The sequence below is a fragment of the Plecotus auritus genome (genome assembly GCF_963455305.1).
Source record: "Plecotus auritus genome assembly, chromosome: 9".
In the NCBI taxonomy this organism is placed as follows: Eukaryota; Metazoa; Chordata; class Mammalia; order Chiroptera; family Vespertilionidae; genus Plecotus; species Plecotus auritus.
This window is the reverse complement of record NC_137783.1, coordinates 44,208,827-44,229,369: the sequence shown is the minus strand read 5'-3', so window position 1 is coordinate 44,229,369 and position 20,543 is coordinate 44,208,827. Positions and strand designations below refer to the sequence as shown.

Below are 20,543 nucleotides of genomic sequence, written 5' to 3'. Positions count from 1 at the left end.
AGCAGTGCGGCAGGGTCTCAGGATGTGAAGCCTACCGATGTAGCAATCCTGTGACTGTGTGTGGACAGGTTTGAGTTTGAGTTTGCCTGTGTACTTTCTACAAAGAGAAGAGATACAAAGACAAGTGAAAATGGAAGCAAAATGAGAGGGTGTTTAAACTACTCAAGTAGTTTGTTATTGTCAAGACCTTCAGAAGCACCAGTTTATGTTGTAAGGCATCTGACAATAAACTTGTGTGCTGCACCAGTTAATTCTTTTGTCTTTAAGATAGGTTTCCTGAGACCTCTACTCAGCAAGGTGCTATAAAGAGGCAGCAGTAAAACTCTATTTCTGAAAAGACAAAAGCAACTTCAGATGGACCCAATCTGGCCCAGATTCGTGACCGTTTTCTGCCTGTTCTTTGTTGGAGTGAAATGGTGGCTGAGGCAAACCTTCCAACTGCTAGTTGTGGGTGGACCTTGCAGATCTATATCAACTCACAGCCACCACCAGCAGTGGCCGGTACTAGTGACAAGCATAAAGGAAGAAAAACAGAAACCTACCAACAAACAAAAGTAGCAAAGAGCCCTTTGTAAGGAGGTCTGGGGGCTGCGGGGGAGTGAGGGGTTCATCACAACTGAACCCTAAGTGCTCAAATGACACCGTCACGAACTTGGAACATGTTACAGTAGACATTGCTGAACGGAGTCCCCTCCCTCCTGTCGGACTTCACATCTCAAAACATGACACTTCCGAGAGCCCTGCTTCTGGGACCTTCTGCTTTCACAAGAAATAAGGTATTTAGTTTAATGACTAATCAGGATCATGAACTGCTGTTTCTTTTTTTTTTAATAATGAAAATCCATAAGAGTTTAAAAGATACTTAGACACACCTGGTTTGGCAAACACCACGGACCTTCATGTTTTTGTGGGTTCACACATGGGCTAGCCAGCACCTTCATGCTGGTTGGCTCCCTTTGGCAGCGGAACACAATAATTTATTAAGTTTCCATACTTAATAAGTGTGCACAAATATCATGCAAACATGTGACCATCTCAGAAACAGAAAGTGTATTAGAGTCATAGACTTATACAAAACATCTTGTAAACAAAAGAGGAGAGGTTGGTATTTTCTGTACAAAATATGCAAGTTTTTACTTTTTTTAATAATCTGTAAGATGCATCATACTTCAGGCACTTTCCAAAAGTAAAAACTGTATAAAAATAAATATTCTATGTACAAACACACACACAGGCCAATCCCAGGTTAGAGGCATCACTGCAAAACAAAAACAAACACAAAACAACGTAGAGTTAGTGCCAGTGGGCCTCTGGGTGTTTATCTCCCTGTGTGAAAGGAGGTCGATCTTGTCCTGGGTTGGATGGGCGCTCTGGATGGGCAACTGGGGTTGAAAACCCTGGTTCTGACAGTCTGCCCCCTGAGGGTGGGAAACCGCTTTCACCTTCCAGTCCCTCCCCTTCCTGGCCACTAGAGGGCACTTTCTGTCCATGCTGCCTCTGGAGGCTGGGCAGTTGAATTCCTGACCATCCCAGACTGTAGTTATGATAGGAACCAACTGACAGGAGGCTCTCTAGCTGCTCTTCCAAGACACCGTAGCTCTAGAGAGTAGCTGTTCGTCCACTGCAAAGCGCAACCATCTCTAGTCCCTAACCATCAGCAGCAACCTTGAAGGAGAAAATCTTACCCTGAGGGGGCAAGGGGTCTCATTCAACACACCTCTTACCTGCTTCTGTGGAGCTGTAACTAGGTTTAGGGGAACTCGCCAGATGACGAGGCACAGCTGGAGGGACAGATTCTTGGGGAGGCATCGGCCTGGGGTGCTGAGCTTTCTCTCCCTGGTGAGGGTGTTTAGGTACCTGGGCAAGTAGTGCTTCACCAAGGGCTTCACTACTTTTACCCAATCCCATGAACGAATGAGATTTGGGCATTCAGCATAGAGGAGCATATTTAGCTCATTGTCGGTATGACCCTGCTGCCACGGGGACAGGACCGGTTTAGCTAAGCACAAACTCTGAGACAGGCTGGGGGTTCCAGCCCTGTTACGAGGAAAAGTCTTTGATGGGGGGCAAGGTGGAGGCAGGCTGTGGGGGGACAGCATGGCAGTGTTATCTTTGCCGGGGACCACTCTAGGTTTCTGGATTAGTAAACAGATGGCCCAGGTCCGGCTGGGGAGCTCTGTGTGTTGGGGGCTGTGGCTGAGTGAGACAGTTGTGTGCCAGGGCACAGCCCTTTGAGGTCAGATGGCTTTAATGATGGCAAAACCCAAGGCAAGTGTGAATAAATGACAGCTCCTTGTTAGAAATTCTGGGCCACAGGTCTCACGTGTGGAAGCATGAAGCTCTGACACTTACATGCAAGGGAAGGGTCGAGTGGTGAGCCGGCCAAGCTCTATGTGGAGGGATAGAAGCCATGTGGATTTATAGTTTAAGAAATTTAGATTTCTTACATCTGGATAAATGTCATCGTATGGCTTAAATGACCTCAGATGAACACTATGAGAATAGCTAATGACAACTAATTTTAAAACAAGGTCTAGAGCTCCTTGGAGAAAAGGTACTGTATACATTAACCACACAAAGCATACAGATGTCATCTGTGTGGCTGCATGGAAATTCCATACACTGGGTTTGCTGGTGCCTTAAAAAGCATGTTTAAATGTTCTCCAAGTGTGTGCAGTGCGTGGGATGTCTAACGGGCACCCTGCCTTTGGGATCATCCCTTTTCCGACCCACATCTACTGCCTCATCTGCAGAAAGGCCCCGGATGGAAATGGTGCATGCTTATCACGCTGTGGAAACAGCGCCCGAGGACACCTGTGCCTGAGGCACAGCGAGGCGCTGGGAAGACTCACCTTGTTCCAGCAGCCCTGGACTGGTAAGCCATCTTCGCCCTGCGGTGAGGAAGGAAGCACATGGCTCAGACTCTCCGGATGGCCCATCGAGCAGGCAGGACGGGGCAACAGGACCACACACTGTGGTAGCTGGTCAGAACCCGGCCCCTGCCTGCTCCTGTCTATTTCTTTTCTATTCCTATTTCCTCCTGGTCAGGGCCTTGGAAGGAGGCAGGAAGCAAGTCCATCTGTGTTCCCATTGGCTCAGGTCACGTGAAGTTACAGTGCGAGCCCAAGAGGGCTGTTCTAGTCTGAGGGTTGGTGAGCAGAGGCAACCTGAGAGACATGGGAAGAACCGCCTGCTCTCTGCTCTGGCTCCATGGAGAGCTGCATGCTCAGGGGCAGGTCCCTCAGCACCGGGCAGCCTGCTTCCTCCTCTGTAAAGCCTGGGGAAGGCAGGGCTGCAGGACATAACTGCCAAGGCCCCCCCGCACCCCAGCCCCCCGTCCTCCCATTCTCTTATTCTTTTCTCTTTCTCAGCAGTGGCAGGAGGAGATGTAGGTAGTTCCCATCTGATAATCAATAAGGAGGGGCACAAAGGGACATGGCTCTGAGGGGCCTTCAGTGCAGTGACAAGGGCTTGCAGGGAATTTGGGAAGAAGATGCAGTGGCCAGATGGCGATGAACTGTGCACTGTTGTTCCCTTTGCTGAAGGCACCCCTGGAGCATCGGCAGCCTCGGGGTGTCCCATCTTCTGGGGCTCTGCGCCCTGTCTCTCTGGCCACCCTGGGGGAATCTAGGGACCTCTGAGAGACAAGGTGGGAGTGGGAGGCTGAATCAGGGCAAAAATCGGGTTCTCAATCCTCGTGTACTAGAATTGAAACCCAGATCCTAGAATTCCAGGCTCCAGGGCAGAGGAAGAGATGGACACAGAGATTCAGGGGCCCAGAGCCAGGGGTCAGCCCCAAGGAGATTGCGTGAGAGCCCCCTGGGCCCCAGACCCATTTCATCCACCATGACGGCGCCTAAACCTCTCTCCTGGCGTTCAGCAGGCGGCCAGTCGGTATGGCGGGCTAAAGTCTAGTTATCTTGTACTAAAACCCATGATCAATAGCACCCCTGCCCCACACCCATAACAACACCATGCAGGAGACAGCAACGAGAAGTGAAGGGGAGTTAGGTGCACTTCCACAGCAAGATTAATACACATGACACCTCAACATGGGATGTTATTGGAGAATATGCTAGTTTGCATTAAGGGTCAAATAAACATGACCTTCATTTGTCCCCTCTGGGTGTGGGAGAGTCTGCAGTGGGAGGTGGTGCATTCCAGGGTTCATGACGACCTCATGCCCCTTCCCCAGCCCGCCACAGAGTGCCCGCTGCACACGGACTCTGGAAGGGAGAGGAGCCTCCGCTGGCCACAGTGGCATCCCATCGGCACATGGATGGTGGCAGGGGTGGGGGACAGAGGGCGGGGCAGGTGAGGAGAAGTGTGAGGGGAGCAGGGAGGCTGCGGCTGGCGGAACTCCAGGTGCTCAGATGTGGGAGGATGTGGCAGAGGACCTGGCTGATAGGAGGGACAGAAATTCCACAGTGGAGAAAGGTGCCTGCGTGCGCCACATGCTCGGGTTCAACAGGCCGGGCCAGTGGGACGTGGGGGCCAAGCAAGGGTTTGAGAAGAGGGGACAGGCGGCATGCTGCTGTGTGTGCTTGTACTGTTCACCTTTGTTGGTGGTCTTAAAAGCTCCTTGAAGGGGCTCTATGGTCATCTCTTAGGTCACACATCATATTTTAAAAATAATTTTCTTCTTCTGCTCCAAGATAATTCCTGTGTGACCCCAGGTGGGGCGTGGGGCTCCAACCTCTGGGGGAAGCGGAGGAGAACCGGAAGCTTTGATCTGTCTGCTTCCTTGGCAGGAAGCGGGAAGGATGCCATGGCTCTCTAGCAGGTCCCACCTAGGGAGGGACTGGGCCCGCTGGGAGCAGAACTGCTGCCCTAGTCTGGGACATGCCCCCCCCCCCCCCCACCTCTTCTTCTCTTCATTAACTACATTCTCAACCTTTTCTCGCTCTTCCAGATGGTTCACTGATGAACCAGCTCAGATGAACGAAAGGGAAACCCAGGGAGGGTCTTTGGGGACTTAAGCAAAAAGGACGAACCCTTTAGGGTCTAAAATCCTGACCCTGGACCCCCCGCCCCCCTCCATGGCAGTCATCAGGGCAGCTGGATAGAATGGCCAGGACACCTCCTTCTCAGTGTGCCCCATGTTTATAGGTGTGCCCACCTGCCTCGCCGATTCGTGAGATGCTGGAGCAGGGAGGGCTGTGGGCAGACTCGGGCCTCTGTCTCAAATGTTGTGCCAGGTGCTCAGCCATGCTTGCCGAGCTAACAGCGGGGTGCAAAGGAAGAGAAGTCCCCGTTCCTATGAGCCTGCCCAGAGGACCCACTCTCCTAGTGTTCTCTCTGGGAGCAGATTTGTCTAGAAGCAGTTGTGGAAGGAGGATCAGGCACAGCCCACGCTGGCTTGGTGGGCAGGGATGGCCCACACTAAGGGGATGTGCTTATGAGGCAGCTGCAGGACGAGGCCAAGAAAGCATCCTGGTAAGCTTTGCATGCAAGAGTGGGTGTGGCGGGAGCCCCGAGGGCCAGCCAAGGCCGGTGACCCTTGGTGTCTACAGAGAGAAGAGGCGGGGAGTGGAGACTGGATGGATGGAGCCGGAGGAGGTGGAGGGTGGTGGGGAGGAATGCAGGCATGAACCACACACGTGGGGAAGCCCAAAGTGGCCATGCAGGCAAGGAAGGGTGATGCCATACCAACGGGCACGGGGCATCCAGTCCGTCCAGCCCTGGTAACCCCGGCTCCCCTTTCTCTCCTTTAAAACCTCGGTGTCCCTGTTCACAAAACCAACCACGATGATTATTCAGGTCAAGGCTGGCCAGCTCCGACTGTGGAGTCGAGAGGCCCCGTCCTACCCTGCCCAGGATGCAGGACCTCCACAGTTGATGTGCGTCTCCTAAATTCAACTTCAGGCTTCCTTTGGCCTCCAGGAGAGTTTAGCTTTGGAGCATGGGCAGCAGCCCCCTCTCCCTTGATGGACTCACTTGGAGTGAACACAGATGAATTTCCATGCCCACGCGTCAGAGTTTTTGGAACCTTCAAACGGGCTGCAAAGGCACTTGAGAGGCCGGCCGATGAGCCACGAGGCATTTCTTACTGGCTCGTTGGGAGGGCTTCCTGGGTGCTTGCTTACTGATGCTGATCTGCAGCTTTTAGCTGGGTGGCTGGTGGGTGCTGGGAGTCTGTATATTAAAAGCCACCTTTCTGACCTTGTTTTGCCTAGTGGGGGCACAGGGTGCCCTCAGGAGACGCTAACCTGGGGGTCCTGCATCCTGATCCGGTGAGGATTCCACCAGCGTGAACTGCTGGCTACACAGGTGGCCACGAAACGAAGAAGGCAAATGCATGGCTCACAAATGCTACGCTGGCTTCCACAGCCATCCTGGAGTTAAGAGTTGAGGCCTTTTCCCAAATCCCTTTCCTCGGGTCTCTCCACATCCACACATCAATTGTTCTGCAGCTTCAAAGGAGAGGGATTTAGCCAGAATGACTTGCAGCTGTGGCTTTAAGGCCACACCAACGGCAGGCAAGCATTCCACGGGCCACAGGCACAGATAGATTTGGTAGCATCAGTGTAGTCATTCGGCTCTCATCTTAGTGTATTTGCCTTCTTTGTTTCCAGCTTGCAAACCTCAAGGGAAAAACCAGAACAAGGCAAGTGATAAATGAAAACATACCAACGGACAGGGGGCATCTAATCCAGGCGCTCCTTGGTCTCCCTTATCCCCTTTAGGCCCTCTAGAGCCTTTCTTCCCCCTCTCCCCCTGTAAATAATAGTTTAGTCCAAGAGAAAAAACAACATCAAAACTTCAGGATCATTCATGTGTTAAGGTTAGAGATAGACATAGAAAAAAACAAAGAGGGGAAAATAGCTTCTCTCAATTAGGATGGTCTCCCCAATAGGATTTGGGGTCAGTACTCACTGCCACCCCTCTAAGGACCTGAGGGTTTGGCAAAGGCAGGTGGGGAGGGGCAGGGGAGGTGAGCGAGACCTGGGAGCAGGAGGGCTCGGAGGTGGAGGTGGGGGGGAAATGCAGATGGAAGATACTGGTGGGCAGCTTTGCTAATACTGAGCCCAGCGTGTAAACAGGGGGACTCACTTCCTTCTATTTGAGGGTCCATTTTTGAAAGATTTTGGCTTGACCACTTTTGTCCCAATTGGTTTTCATCCCTTTGATATTCTATTAGGAGACAAGGTAATTTTTATTTAGAGCCCTGGTGTGCATGTGTGTGTGAACACAGCATGTATGAATGTGTACATGTACATGGTTGTGCACACGTGTGCATGTATGAGCCTGTGCTAGTATGCACATGTGTGTCCAGGGCTCATGGGTGGTCCCTGGCTCTCAGCTGGGTCCTTCCATTCTGTGTCTCTTGTCCATCCTGTTCTGAAGCCATAGGCAGCTATTTGTACACAGACAAGTCGGTTCAAGGAATTCACTTGCTTCTGAAAAGCTTCAGTGAGCATTGTCTTTCTCAGGTGAACCCCATTTTGCATGTGCCACCGTCACGCTCCGTTTAAAGAAGGGCTGTGGGGGATTCTTTGCAATGAATTAGAGTTTGGATTTTCACAGGTTGGAGGGCCAGGTGTGCCCCCGGGAGCCTTCCTGGGAATGCCTGTCCCCTGCGATGGTCTAAGGCCGTGGTCGGCAAACTGCGGCTCGCGAGCCACATGCGGCTCTTTGGCCCCTTGAGTGTGGCTCTTCCACAAAATACCACGGCCTGGGCAAGTCTATTTTGAAGAAGTGGCATCAGAAGAAGTTTAAGTTTAAAAGATTTGGCTCTCAAAAGAAATTTCAACCGTTGTACTGTTGATATTTGGCTCTGTTGACTAATGAGTTTGCCAACCACTGGAATAGGGGCTTAATCACAAGGAACAACAACAACCTGTAATTATTGGAATCGAGAGTCTAGGTCAGTGGTCAGCAAACTCATTAGTCAACAGAGCCGCAGTTTGCCGACCACTGGTCTAAGGCTTCCACAGTGTTGCTCCAGGGCTCCAGGCCTCGAAGGAGGGCAGCACATTGGTCAGAGCAAAAGCTCACTGACAAAGCAGGCTCTGCCTGTGATCAGCTGTGTGACTTTGGGAAGTTACTTAACCTCTCTGAGCCTCAGTTGCTTCACCTGTAAAGTGCAGATAATAACACCTGCCTCAAAACTTTATTGGAGGCCTTTGTGTATGTGAAGCGCTTAATACTGGCACATGGTAAATGCTCAGTAAATGATAGTTGCTTCGTCTGATGTCAACAACAATTACTGTCTCTCGTTAGCTAGTATAAGGTATAGTCTCGTGTGTTTACTGTGTTCCTGTAGTGGAAGGGTAAGGGTTTGTGAGAGGGAGCCAGAGGATAAGAATGTTTTTGATGTTTTCCAGGATCTTTGGAAATTCCTTAAATCTCTTGATTCCCGAGGTTCCCTGTGATTGCCAATGCGTTGTTCTGAGTGAGTTTTCTAAAATGCAAATGTTTACTTAGAAAATGATACGAGTTTACGAGGGCTCGTGTGCTGCATACCAGGCAGAATCGCATTTGCTCTGAGATACTCCCACCAATGAGAACATTGTGGCCTGAATAGTCCCCGTGCAGTGGACAAGCAAAACCACTTGCTGTGGGAGGAAGCCCCACGTGAACTTTCTCAGGGATGAGACTCCTTTGCCCCTTGGGTGGGGCCAGGGTAAACGTGAGCACTGTTTCCCCAAGCCTGGGGGCTCCCGGTCCCTGGTGACTGGCCTGTGGGTGATGGAGGCTGTGCTGGTCCTGCCTTTCAGGATGGGTGACTTGCATTATGGGGCATCATGTTCTAAGGGCACAAGAAATGGCTTTATATTGGGTGCCCTTTGGAGACACTAGAGTAGTAGCTTTGCCTACATCCTTCTGCTCCCAATGAGGCCCCCGCAGAGAGAGGATTTCAGCTGGAACAGGGAAGGCAGATGAAGCCAGCTGCAGAGGTTTCCTTACACAAAATAAATGCAGATGTAACAACTGATTTAAGAGGAAAGAAATTGAAGCTGGGGGAGTGAAAGGGATAGGATGAGGGAAATGGGGTTGTTATAATGTAGTGCAAAATAGAGGGGGATAAATATTGAGGGAGTAAAGGAAGGAAGAGGCAGGCCCAGGACAAAGAGATAGTAAGGAGGCAAGGGGGCTTGGGGAAGCAAGATACTCACGCATGCATACACACACACACACACACACACACACACACACACACACACCCATACACACAGGTACACACACATGCACACACACAGGGCACACACATGTGCATGCACCCCCCCCCCCCCCCGCCACAGATGGTGTATCTCTGAGAGTGACAGTAGCCGCACTACATGCGTGCAGACCTTTCAGTTGGCTGTAGCTTGCAGGCAGTTCCACCTTCATACCCAATTGTCCTGGTGCCCAAATTGCCAAATTCACACCCCCTTTTATCCTTGATGGACTTTTTCATCCTCAAAGTGGCTCCTAGGCCAAATTCACAAGGCTGTGAAGGGACAGACGGTGTCCTCAGTGACAAGGACAGAACGTTCTTTGTACTGGCAGGTGTGTCCCCTCAGAAAACTGCCTGTTAGGGGCTCTGAGCCTTGCCCACCACCCCGAGGACCTTCCTCCATGAATGGGAAGAGGCTCAGGACCATCGTCTGGCGGGACTCGAAGGAGCAGCGCTTTAAGATTGCATCTCAGGCCACCGTCCGATAGAATGCAGGCACCGTCTGATAGAACATTGGGACCTCTCTGATGGGGTCCCCGGCATGTGTGGTAGAGTTTGGGAGCATCCCTACAGGCAGCCACCCTCCACACCTGGTGGGGCAAGGGGCTTAGAGCATCTCCAGCAACAAAGAGACTTCTAACCAGACTGTCATCTAAGCCCTTCCAGCCTCTTACCTTGACCAAAGTGTTAATTCTGAGCTTCCAGGCATCAGAATAAAAGCTGTCCCTAGCCACGGTGCAGATTCTACTTAGACCTTTCTTTGATTTGAAGGCTTTGTGTCCAAGCCCTCACACCTCCCCTCAAAAACCTCAGAGGCTGGTGGCACAAGGAGGTCTGAATGAGGAGGTGAGGTGTAGGGGGACCCTTCCAGGACATTCTGGCATCCTGACAGTCAAATCTCTTGGAGGGAGAGAATAAGCTGCTCCTTGATTCGCTAACTGGCTCTGGGGAATACTAGTAAGCCAATGGGTTCTTTGCCACACTCAGAAGAAGGCTCAAGCAATTTGACCACTCTCTGGACTTGACTAAGTGACATTTGCTAATTTATATACGGGACGGGGAGAGCGTGTAAAACCTTAGAAAGGGGAGGTGGAGAAGAAACATTTTCCCACTGATCCCCGGGGCCTTATTGCCTCATACAGTGGCCTTGGTTCTTAAACATCAGTGCCTCCAGCTTCCACCTCCCCTCCATCTGTGACAAGGGCGTCTGCCTGCCCTGCCCCCACCTCTAGAACCACACAGTCGTCACGTGGGCTGGTGTTGCAGCCCTCAAATAGCTCAGTGCCTCAAGCCAACTGAAAACGTCTTAAGAAATTGGTTTAAAAAGTTTTAATTGACTATAATAACGAAAACCAGAACATGTTAGAAATAAATTAGAAAGGAGGTTAGTATGCCAACGAGAAGGTGGAATGATCAATTTTTTTAGTGGCCTAAATTCTTTGGTGCCACAGCAATGAAGGTGGGCTTCCCAGCCTGATTTAGCAGGCCGGCACATCTCTGGGAGTAGGTCTGTCTACTACAGTGGTTTCTAGACTTGGTCTTCCCATGGACAGTCTGTACAGGCGGCTCTTCCTGCTCCCTCGTGTTTATAAAACATATGGGACAAATCGAGTTGCTTTTGGCCAGCTGCCAGAAAGGAGAATTTAGGGACATAGATGTACTCTAAAAATACATCCTAAGTTAGAGAGGCTGGAATCAGTGCTAGATTTAAGCGTACGGATTCTGGCACTTTCTACTTAATGATCATGATCACCAGTATTCAAAGCTCAGCTGGAGCCCACCTGCTCTGCCTTCAGCTCTGTGGGGATTCAGTGCATTTTATCATCGTTCTGGGCCTGTTTTTCCATGTGTTCTTGCCACTCCTCTTCTACCTCTAAGATCCTTGGATCTTTTGACTTACACAGGGGTGGGGAATCTTTTTTTCTGCCAAGAGCCATTTGGATATTTATAACATCATTCGTGGGCCATACAACATCAGCTTAAAAATTAGCCTGCTATATTTGGTCAAACATTTAATTAGCTCACCTCCAATGCCTTGGCAGAGCCAGACCAAATGATTTTGCGGGCCTTATACAGCCTGCGGGCCAGACGTTCCCCACCCTTGAACTAGAAGATGCCCTTGGCTGTTAGGGGGCGTGGGTCACACTGAGACTCACTGTGATGAGCAGCAGTTGAGATATTCTAGAAAGGAACTCAAAGGTCATCTCCTGGTCAGATGGAATTAAATGGTCCCTGCTGGGACCAAGTATGTCATGTGTCATATACATGGCATGTGTCATATACCATGACATGTCTCTGGGTGCTGTGGGCATTTGGTAACTGTGTCCTGGTGAAGATGGCAGAAACCAACGGGAGAGCTGGGGGCCTCTGAAGGCATGCGTCATTTCCTAGTCCTGCTGATGCTTTCCAAGAGAAATAATGGCTGTGCAAGGGTTGGCTGCTTACAATAGCTTTCTGCTTGTTCTCAGAACTGGAATTTATTTTCTCTCTCACCAGTGGCCTGGGATGCCTGGCAAAACTGTTTCAGAGTTTGCTAGGACTAGGCAACGCTGGATTTAAAAACATCATTTTGGGGCCCATTATCAGGGCACCGTAGAGAGAGCTGGGCACGTGACCCCCATCACTGAATGGCAATGCTAATCTGATGGCCACCATGGGATTCTGTCCTCCCTTGTCAGGCAGAAAAATACAAGCTTCAATTTCAGGATCAGGCCCCAGGCTCCCTGCATGGCCACAGATTAAGCCACTCACTAGCAATCCTTTTAATTTACAACAATTTATCAGGAAAAACTGTATTTGCCATGTTGGGTCAGGAATCTCCAATTGGTCATTCCACCACATCATGAAGACATTAGTAACCAGAGCCAAAGGGTGAGGGGTCAGACTCACCCGGTTTCCTTTGTCCCCGGGTGGTCCATGTAAACCCTGCAATAAATCAGGGACATGGAAACACATTAACGAGAAAACACGGGATGGCTGTGCAGTGCTTCCTCCCAGGCTCATAAAGTTCTTCTCCGATGCCTAATTTATCCAAGGCAGATTTAATTATCCCCATTTTACAGAAGGGGGATAAAGGGGCTCGAGGAACTTAACCTAGGGATAAATCATGAATTATGGGCAAAACCAAGAGCGTGGTTCTGGTTTTTCGCTCCGTGGCCGATGTCCTGCTGTGTCCTTCAAGATCCCTCAGGCGGAGGAGTGACAGGTGCTGAGGACGTCTGGGGAGGGAGCTGCCTGGCAGAGGAGGTGTTTGCATGGCTCTCCAGACAGGTTCTTGCTAGAAAAGTGGCTGCGGAGCTCCCCAGACCCCTCTGCGAGTTGCACGCTGCCCTCCATGTCCTCAGCGGGGGAAAGAGCACAGGCCAAGGCTGGCTGGGGCTGCACACTTAGCCAGAGCATGGAACCATGAGCAGGTAGATGGACAATCTTCAAGTGGGTGGGAAATAAAATTCTGGTTTTCTCAGGCAATCAACTTTTTAAAACAAAGCAATGGGGAAATCTGCTTCAATTATGAAGCCATCCCTTGGGAAAGCTGCCCTCTCCTTCTTGTAGGATAGGATTTGGATTTGATTCCCACCCCCCGCCCCGCCCCCAGGACAGGGCCATGGCACATTCATCTGTGAGACCCCCACTGCATCGGACACGGAGCCTTGTAGTGGATGGGGCTCATGATGTGTTTGCTGCATCCCAGCAGATGGGCCACACAGTTGAGGACCTGGTCCTCCCGCAGGAATATTCTAGCGTGTCGACCATTTGGCTGTTGGCAGCTTCTTCTGCCATAGAAGTGAGAATTCTTGCTTAGCTCTAGATTTTTTGCTGTGGGCTCGGGGCATTCTGTTGTGACTGTTTCTGGTGGACAGGGTGCGTGAAGAAAACCTTTGACCCGTGAGACTTACAGGAAGCCCAGCTGCTCCCGTTGGTCCTGTCATCCCAGGGTCGCCTTTGCTGCCCTGAAACAGGAGACAGAAGCCAATGAGCCCTTCTGGATGTAGTAACAACCTGCCATCAACTGTTTTCTGTTTTAAACCTGGGACGCCTCGCCAGGCCCCCCCAACAGCCGTGCAGGAAGCAGGGTCTGAGTGAAGGGTTGCGGTTACTAGTGTGGACTCTGTCCAGGGAGGCAGCTGCAGGCCCCTCCCCCTCCCTCCAGCAGAACCTGTTCCCCAAGGCCGCTGGGAGGATGGAGCAGTGTCCTGGGGGTCCTGGCTGGCCAGAGGCAGAAGCAGGGGAGAAGGAGGGAGGAAATGGGTGTGAACAGGAAGGCAGGGAAAAGAGAACAGGAGAAAAGAGCTGTGATTTCTTCCTTAAAGCTGTCACCCGCGAGCAACCCCCCTGGTTGAGGGCGGCACTCGCTTCCTCCAGGAGGGACGGGTAAGGGCGGAGACTGCCGGGCTGAGCGGTGACCCTGGGGCTGGTGCCAGGACTGATGAGGCTGAGGTGGGTGCCCAGGCTCCCGGCTCACTGAACACTCACCCTCTCACCCTTTGGTCCGGCTGGGCCTGGAACTCCAATTGGTCCTGGAGTACCCTAGGGAGGCGAAGGAGAGCAGAGGTGAAGGCCCTGAGGCGGGGAGCCCTGGGCACCCGCCCGACGCCTGGAGAGGAGCAAGGTCCAATGGCCAGTTTTCAGGGTTGGCGAGGCCAGGCTCGTTCAGGGCAGTCATTTGACTGAGCTGTGTTCCTGTTTGGGTTTGGGGGCCTCGGGGAGAGAGAGCCTCCCCTGCCTCAGGGCCGGATTTGAGGAAGAAAAGAGACCCTTTCACTTCACAGCCAAGCTTGCCAAGGCTGAAAACGGTAGGAAAACGGTTGCTTAGTTTGCTCCCAGAAGCGCTTGGGAGGGAGTCGACACCAGCCCAGGGATGGGGGCCCGAGGGTGGCACCCCTTTGCTGTCACAGCTCCACATGCAGCGGGAGGGGCTTCATGCCACAGAGACCGATGCAGATGCACACAAAGAGGCAGGCGTGGGGGGGTCATTCAGCCATTGCCCACCCACCTGCCCCACTGCCGGCCCGGCCGGCCTTCAGCCGGACCTCTGTCCCCACTCCCGGGCCCAAGGGAACAGCTGGGTGGGAGAGTGAATTAGTGTGCCTCGATGCCTGGTCTGCCAACACTGGGGGGAAGGGAGATGTGTCAGAAGCTCCTCACCCAGGGCCGTGGGGGGTTGGGGCAGCTGGAGCTATGGGAGCTGCGTTGCTTAGAGACCGAGCACGGCTTGCTATGGTATAATTAAACATCTTCCTCAGGTTCCCAGGTACAGCCGGCTAGATAGAGTCTGTGTGGCAGAGCTTCCGATTGCTCGGCCTTGGTGTTTGTGTTTCCTGCTCAGACATGAGGGGTGTGGGCTGAGCCTGTGGACAGTCCCCCGTGTTCCAGGTGCAGCTGTGAAAGGTGGGGCAGGAGCAAGAGGGGAAATGCTGATTTACATTATGGGGCAGGCAGGGGCGGGGGTGCAAAAGGCTATTCTCAGTGCTTCCTTTGCAGCTACCAGGGAAGAAGGAAAGCTGTGGGCATTGGTGGCAAGAGCACATCAAAAATGAAAGAGGCCGGGTCAGAGTAATGGTTCAGCCCAGAGTCACTGGATGGCTTCCAGTCCTGCTTGAAGGCTTTGAATTCTGTGATACTGCAGATGTTTCTTGGCCTCTCTGAGGCTCAGTTTTCCCACCTGTAAAATGGGGATGATAACACAAGTGTCTGCCTCTCAAGCCGCTGCCAGGTTAAAATGGATGAACACATGTCACGCATTTGGCGCCCAATAAATATCAGTATTGGCAGGGCAGGGTTACTTTTCCCATATAAATTTTCCTTTAAGGTTGTGATATCGATTTTATGAAAAAATAAATCCTCAGGTCCAAGGGGACAAAATTTACTGCTGCCCTCTGTTCATCATGAATGGAGGAAGTAGCTGAGAGGGAAGTCTCGGTTTCTCTGAGTCCAGCCACAGATCATCAGCCCAGCTCTGACTGGGCGCCTGGGAAATGTGTGCTCAGGCAAGGAGGATGGAAATGGAGGGCCTGTGGTGCAGGAGCAAAGTTGTAACAATGCTCAGAAAAGGGGCATATTCTCCATTTATGAGAGTCTATAATTTTAACTCCATAAACACGTAGTGGGGAGAGGCCCCTGGGAGGCCTGTTGCCAGGGTGATTTGACATCTCCCTCTACCCTGAGCGTATGTCCTCCCTCCTCAAGTGAGCCCTGCAAGTTCTCCTCTTCCCCCAGGTGTCGCTCCAGCCAGCTCATTAGAACCTTGTCTTCTAGGCAGACCAAGCACCTGTGGCCTCAAAAATGTCCTGCAAGGTCAGAGCTGAGATCGGGCTGGCAGGGGCTGGGCACACATACAGCTCTGGTTATAGCTGCTCCCGAGAGGGAAGTCCAGCCTCCTGGCCCTGATGGCCAGTGATCCCAACACCATGGAGAGGGACAGGCTTCAGCTGGGAGTGCCACTGCCCTGAAGACCTGATGGGGAGCTCTGGGAGGAGGACTGGAAGGTGAAGAGGAGGGGCGTTTTTTCCTGATGCTTCAGTTGTTAAAAAAGAGAAGATTCAGGTACTTTCCAGTCAAGAGTAGGTGATGTGTGTTTTCTGGAATCAGGAAGAACAAAGAAAAAGGGGGCCCAAGTGTCCATCAATTAGCTCTGCATAAACCCCCTGTTGGAATGGATGACTGTGGTGCAACAGGAAGTGCAACATGCCCACAGAACATTGAGCTGGGACTGGCCTGTGTGCTCCTAATGCTACACCTGCCCTCACCCGTCCATGCTTTCCCCACCCACTACATCAAACTGGTGGCTACGCAGATCTAGGAAGCCCCTATGGGCAGACAGGACATGGACAGAGCTCACAGTATGAAGACAACACAGCATGACGGGCACATACAGACACTGTTGTGTTTGGTGGGGATGAGTCATGGCCCAGATCCCCAGGGCTGGGCTCCCAGCCCGAACTCAGCATTCGCTTAGGAAGAGTCTGCTGCTGGAGTGGGACTCCCACTCCACATCCAGGAAATTCATAGTTGAGGACCCTGGGTGCATACTAAGAGCAGGGAAATTTAGATGAAGGCCAGACATCTTTGGTCAAGACACCAGAATAAGCACTTCTGAACAGAGCACAGGTGGTACCTTTCTGGTGTCAGTAGTGGGATAAGTCACGACTCACTGGGAAAACGAGGCCACAGTGGGATAGATGAGAGGGAGCACAGGCTGGGGTGGGGTGGGGTGAAGGGTAATGGAGAAGTGACACTCACCGGTGGCCCAGGTCTGCCGTCCAAACCTGAAGCTCCCTGGACAAAGGGAACAGTTTGACCAAAAGAAGGGTAAGGGAGGAACGGGAGGGAGAAAAAGGGATCAGGGAGGGAAGAGGTGAGTGAAGCAGTGACTCTGGACAGACACAAATGCTGGTAATCAAACAAAATGGGAGAAGTAAGCTTGGGAGGACAGGTAATGGTATTCACATGGAAACCAACAACAACATGGAGACACTGAATGCAGTGTGGCTGACTGCTGAGCAGGCTGGATGGAGATCAGTGCACATGACTGTTCTGATCCTCTGTGCCCCCGGCTCCCCTTCTTCCTTTGATCCCCTCTTAGAAACGCCCCCCCCACCCCCCCGCAAAGGGTGGCAGCGCTCTGGGGAAAGGGATATAGAAAGTGAGTTCTTGGGGAGGTGTCTGGAACCTGAGCTGGTGCCTCTTTCCCAGGGCCAGTCTCACTGGGGAGAGACAAGCCTATTTGAAGGGTGGGGACCTGGTGAGGCGGGTCTCCCCAGCCTATTTTGCAAACCTGTTGAGACTGGGCAACATGGGGGACCCTGAGAGGCTTGTCACTGAGTTACAGCACCTGGTTTTAAAACCCGAGTTGATGCTTCTACTCCAGCTAGGTGGGAAGAGTTGGCCCTTAAATGATAATACTAATGATGCCTGGCATTTATCCAGACCTTCACAGTTTGCAAATCTCAACACAAGCTCAATCCATTCGTGTTATCCCTCTGTAAAAGAATAGGGCTTTGGGGCAGCTGACTGGGACAGAGGTCTAAGGCCATGTATACCCTGGAGTAAACTCGCTGAAGGTGGGATGCTCTTAAGACCCACTCACTATGCAGTGTCCCTGTTATATAAGGTGGGAATGGGAGTTCTTCCTCAACCTTGGGCTATAAATCTACCCCTGAGATCCACCTTGGAGAACCAGGAAAATTATCGAATGATTCCAGTGTGACAAGCCAGGGAGAAGGAAGCAGGACACTCCAGTTCAGTAAGGCCTGAGTTATTGGAAACTCCTTCCAAATGGGCCTAGGACTTAGGATTTGAAGGTGGAGGGATGCCCCCAGGCAAGAGGGCAGGGAGCTGCTTCCTCCTGGGGGAGGGGTGTTGGATGTAGGACCCTACAGAGCCTTGCTTCTCAGTTCGAGGCCCTACTTACTTCTGGGACAATCTTGACTTACACTGAGTGGCCAGATTATTATGATCTCTGAATGCATAATAATCTGGCCACTCTCTCTATATATATTAGAGGTGCGGTGCATGAATTCGTGCATGAGCCTGGCCAACGGGAGGGGACATGGGCAGTTGACCATCCTGCCTGCTGGTCAAACTCCTGGTTGAGGGGACAATTTGCATATTAGCCTTTTATTATATAGGATATACACTGAGTGGCCAGATTATTATGCGTTCAGAGATCATAATAATCTGGTCACTCAGTGTATAGCCTAGAGAGCTGTGGTTCTCAACCCCAGCTGCAACACCAGAATTTCCTGAGGTGGATGTGAAATAATACAAGTGCCTGGGTCCCACCCCAGCCCAAGTCAACCTCAGTCTCCGAGAGTGAGGCTGGGTAATGGCAAGCTAGAAAGTCCAGGTGACCCCAATGTGCAGCCAGTATTGAGAACTACTTATATAAGGCAAATAGGAAGAAGTCAATAGGATATGCCTGGAAAAGCATGCTGCTAGCATATGGAATATAATATCAAGGTGAAGCCCCAAAACAGAACATTAGCTAAATATCCACAAACTTTGTCTCTTCATATTAATACTGAGTTATCTTGAAAGGTCTGGAGCACAGACAGAGGTTTTCAGGCCCTCTGTCGGCCACTGACATATTTTGTATGGTCAGTAGTGCTGCAAGTAATTTTGATTGAATGTAAGAGACTAGGGAGATTTCACATAAAATGCCAGATTATCAAAACTAGAAAAATGAAAGATAGACTGGGCACCATGTCTTTCCTCTGGCATCTTGTTTGATGATATGACTTGTTTGGTCTCTCTGCCATTTGCATTTTGACGGAATTCTCCATGTTCACTAGGGTTGTTGGGGCCATGAAGGTGGACAAGGAGAAATTCATGGTTGAGTGGGGGCAGGGATGCTCTTTAATAGGAAGGAGTTCTTCATCATTCCAGATGCAGCATAAGACATGGGAAAATGTCTGCTAAAGTTATCAGTTTTCTGTAGTCTGTCAAGCGCATCAGCTCCTTAAATGTTCCTGCATTTGATGCACTAATAGGATGTAGTTGTATCTCTTGCTCTTGCTTTTCGGCTGCTGTAATTATATTAGCCAAACCTTTAAGCTCTGCCAAGCTGGGGTAATTGGGCTTCCCATTGTTCCCCTGCTCTTTACGGCTTCCTGGGGGTGGGAACTGGCCTGGCACCTGGGACAGGGGAAGCCCCAGTGGCTGGAAAGAGGCCCTTGCGTGGCTGTGACCTCAGTGGAGGAGCAGCCTCTGGCCTGGCCTGGCCACCGACTTAATATGTGACCTCAAGTGAGTCACTTTCTTCTCTGGGTCCCTCAGTGAAATGATCAGGTGGGTCACTGAAATTCCTTCCAGCCCTTGATAAACAAGCCAAAAGCAGTGCCAACCTCACTGGGTTTGAGGGAGGGTGGAGCCCAGGGTGGTGGGATGTGCTCTCCTGGACGAGGTGACCAGCCCACCAGCCCACTGAAGCTTGGGGCAAAAGGGTTTGTCCAGGCCACACCTGGAAAGGCCTTCTGAGTGAGCCCCCTCCCCTGACTGGGGGCCTCCAGCCCTGGGCAGGCGGAGATGAGAGATTTCAGGGGACTGGGATCAAAGTGGCCCTAGCCAGCGGGGACAGGGGAATCTGACCTTTTACAAGCTTTTTTGCTGTGGCCAGAGCTTAAGAGCAGAGATCAGGGGTGCTCTTGTGGCCCCTCCTGGGAAAATAGAAGAGTGATGGAGCAGATGCCTCTGTCCCACTGCTCCCAAGTTCTCCAAGTGTGGCCCCTGCGAGGGCACTTTTATTGCTTCTGAATCAGGCACTCCTAGGGCCCAAGGTTGTGCTTAAGCCACCTCTGGCTCTCCAGCTGGGTGCTCTTTAGGGAAGGGGGCCCTGTCTCATTCAGCTTCATAATCCCTCCACACTGAGACAGGGCCTGGCCAGAGCAGGCCTCAGTAAGAGAAGCAGAGCCCAGGGTCTTGCCCAGGTGGGAAAGCAAAACCACACTGAGCTCTGGAGTGCCCGGCTCCCTTCAGGACCCCCGGCTGGGCTCCTCGCAACCATTGCTGGGTCCGCGATACTCACGGGCAATCCCAGAGGACCTCGGTCTCCTTTTTCTCCCTGGACACCCTTCTCTCCTTTTGCTCCATCTAGTCCTGCTTCCCCCTGAAGGCAAGGGAGATGGGGAGATTACAGAAGGGCATGTCTCAGACAATTCATTCTAGAATTCTGAGGTCCTGGGGTCAGGAGTGGGTGCAGGCATGGGGAGGTAGAGGAGGAGGTGGCTGGCCCAGGGATGGCAGGCTGGGGACTCCAGGGATCCCTGGCTTAGCCCATCTCTGCCTCAGCTGGAGTCCCCTGTATCCCTGTAGTAACTTTAAGGTCCCCAAAGGTAAAAGAGATGGTGGAGTGGACACAGACCCACAGGGAAGCTGCATGCCAGGCTTTGGCATAGGTGACTGACTGCATGGCAGGAAACAGGGGACCCTGCAGAGGTTGGCTGGCAGATGCCTGAAATGCCACCACCAGAGCTCTAAGGCTCCCAAACAAATTGGGAGAAAAACTGCCCCACAGTCCCCTGTCATGTTAGGGCAGGAGACCAGGGTTGTCACGCCAGCAGGCTCCAGCTCCTCTTATCCATCTGAAGTGCTTTCAGGGGGAGATTGGGAGAGCCCCAGGCCAGAGTGCAGCAGAGTGGCTCCTGGGAGGGGTCCCACGCCATGCCGCTCTGTCTCCAAGGGTCTGGGGCAGGTGACGTGGGAAAAGGATCTCATCATTTGCCAAGCATCTAACTTGTCATTCTGTAGGGTCCACTGGTGGATGGGAAATTTCTAAATCCGAAGCCTGACTGGTGTCAATGATGTATGTTACAAGTACCATAGGACTTCACTGTGTCCTGATCATACTACACTGGCCAGAGGGTCACATAATTCTATTTAGGGAAGG

General features: G+C 51.8%; 1 protein-coding gene across 2 annotated transcripts in view; it reads right to left on the bottom strand.

Moving 5' to 3' along the window:
- Nucleotides 1-1,037: 1,037 nt before the first annotated feature.
- COL13A1 (collagen type XIII alpha 1 chain) overlaps nucleotides 1,038-20,543 on the bottom strand; it is a 139,378-nt gene continuing 119,872 nt past the window's right edge. The window contains exons 31-38 of one of the 2 annotated variants that reach the window (XM_080640097.1): nucleotides 19,683-19,763; nucleotides 16,400-16,435; nucleotides 13,634-13,687; nucleotides 13,057-13,110; nucleotides 12,050-12,085; nucleotides 6,631-6,717; nucleotides 2,853-2,891; nucleotides 1,113-1,258 (exon numbers count right to left, since the gene is read on the bottom strand). In XM_080640097.1, the coding sequence (XP_080496223.1) occupies nucleotides 1,256-1,258; nucleotides 2,853-2,891; nucleotides 6,631-6,717; nucleotides 12,050-12,085; nucleotides 13,057-13,110; nucleotides 13,634-13,687; nucleotides 16,400-16,435; nucleotides 19,683-19,763 (390 nt within the window). In that variant the 3' untranslated portion in view covers nucleotides 1,113-1,255. Of the gene's footprint in view, nucleotides 1,259-2,852; nucleotides 2,892-6,630; nucleotides 6,718-12,049; nucleotides 12,086-13,056; nucleotides 13,111-13,633; nucleotides 13,688-16,399; nucleotides 16,436-19,682; nucleotides 19,764-20,543 lie in introns of both variants that reach the window. The other variant, XM_080640098.1, reaches the window with a different exon arrangement.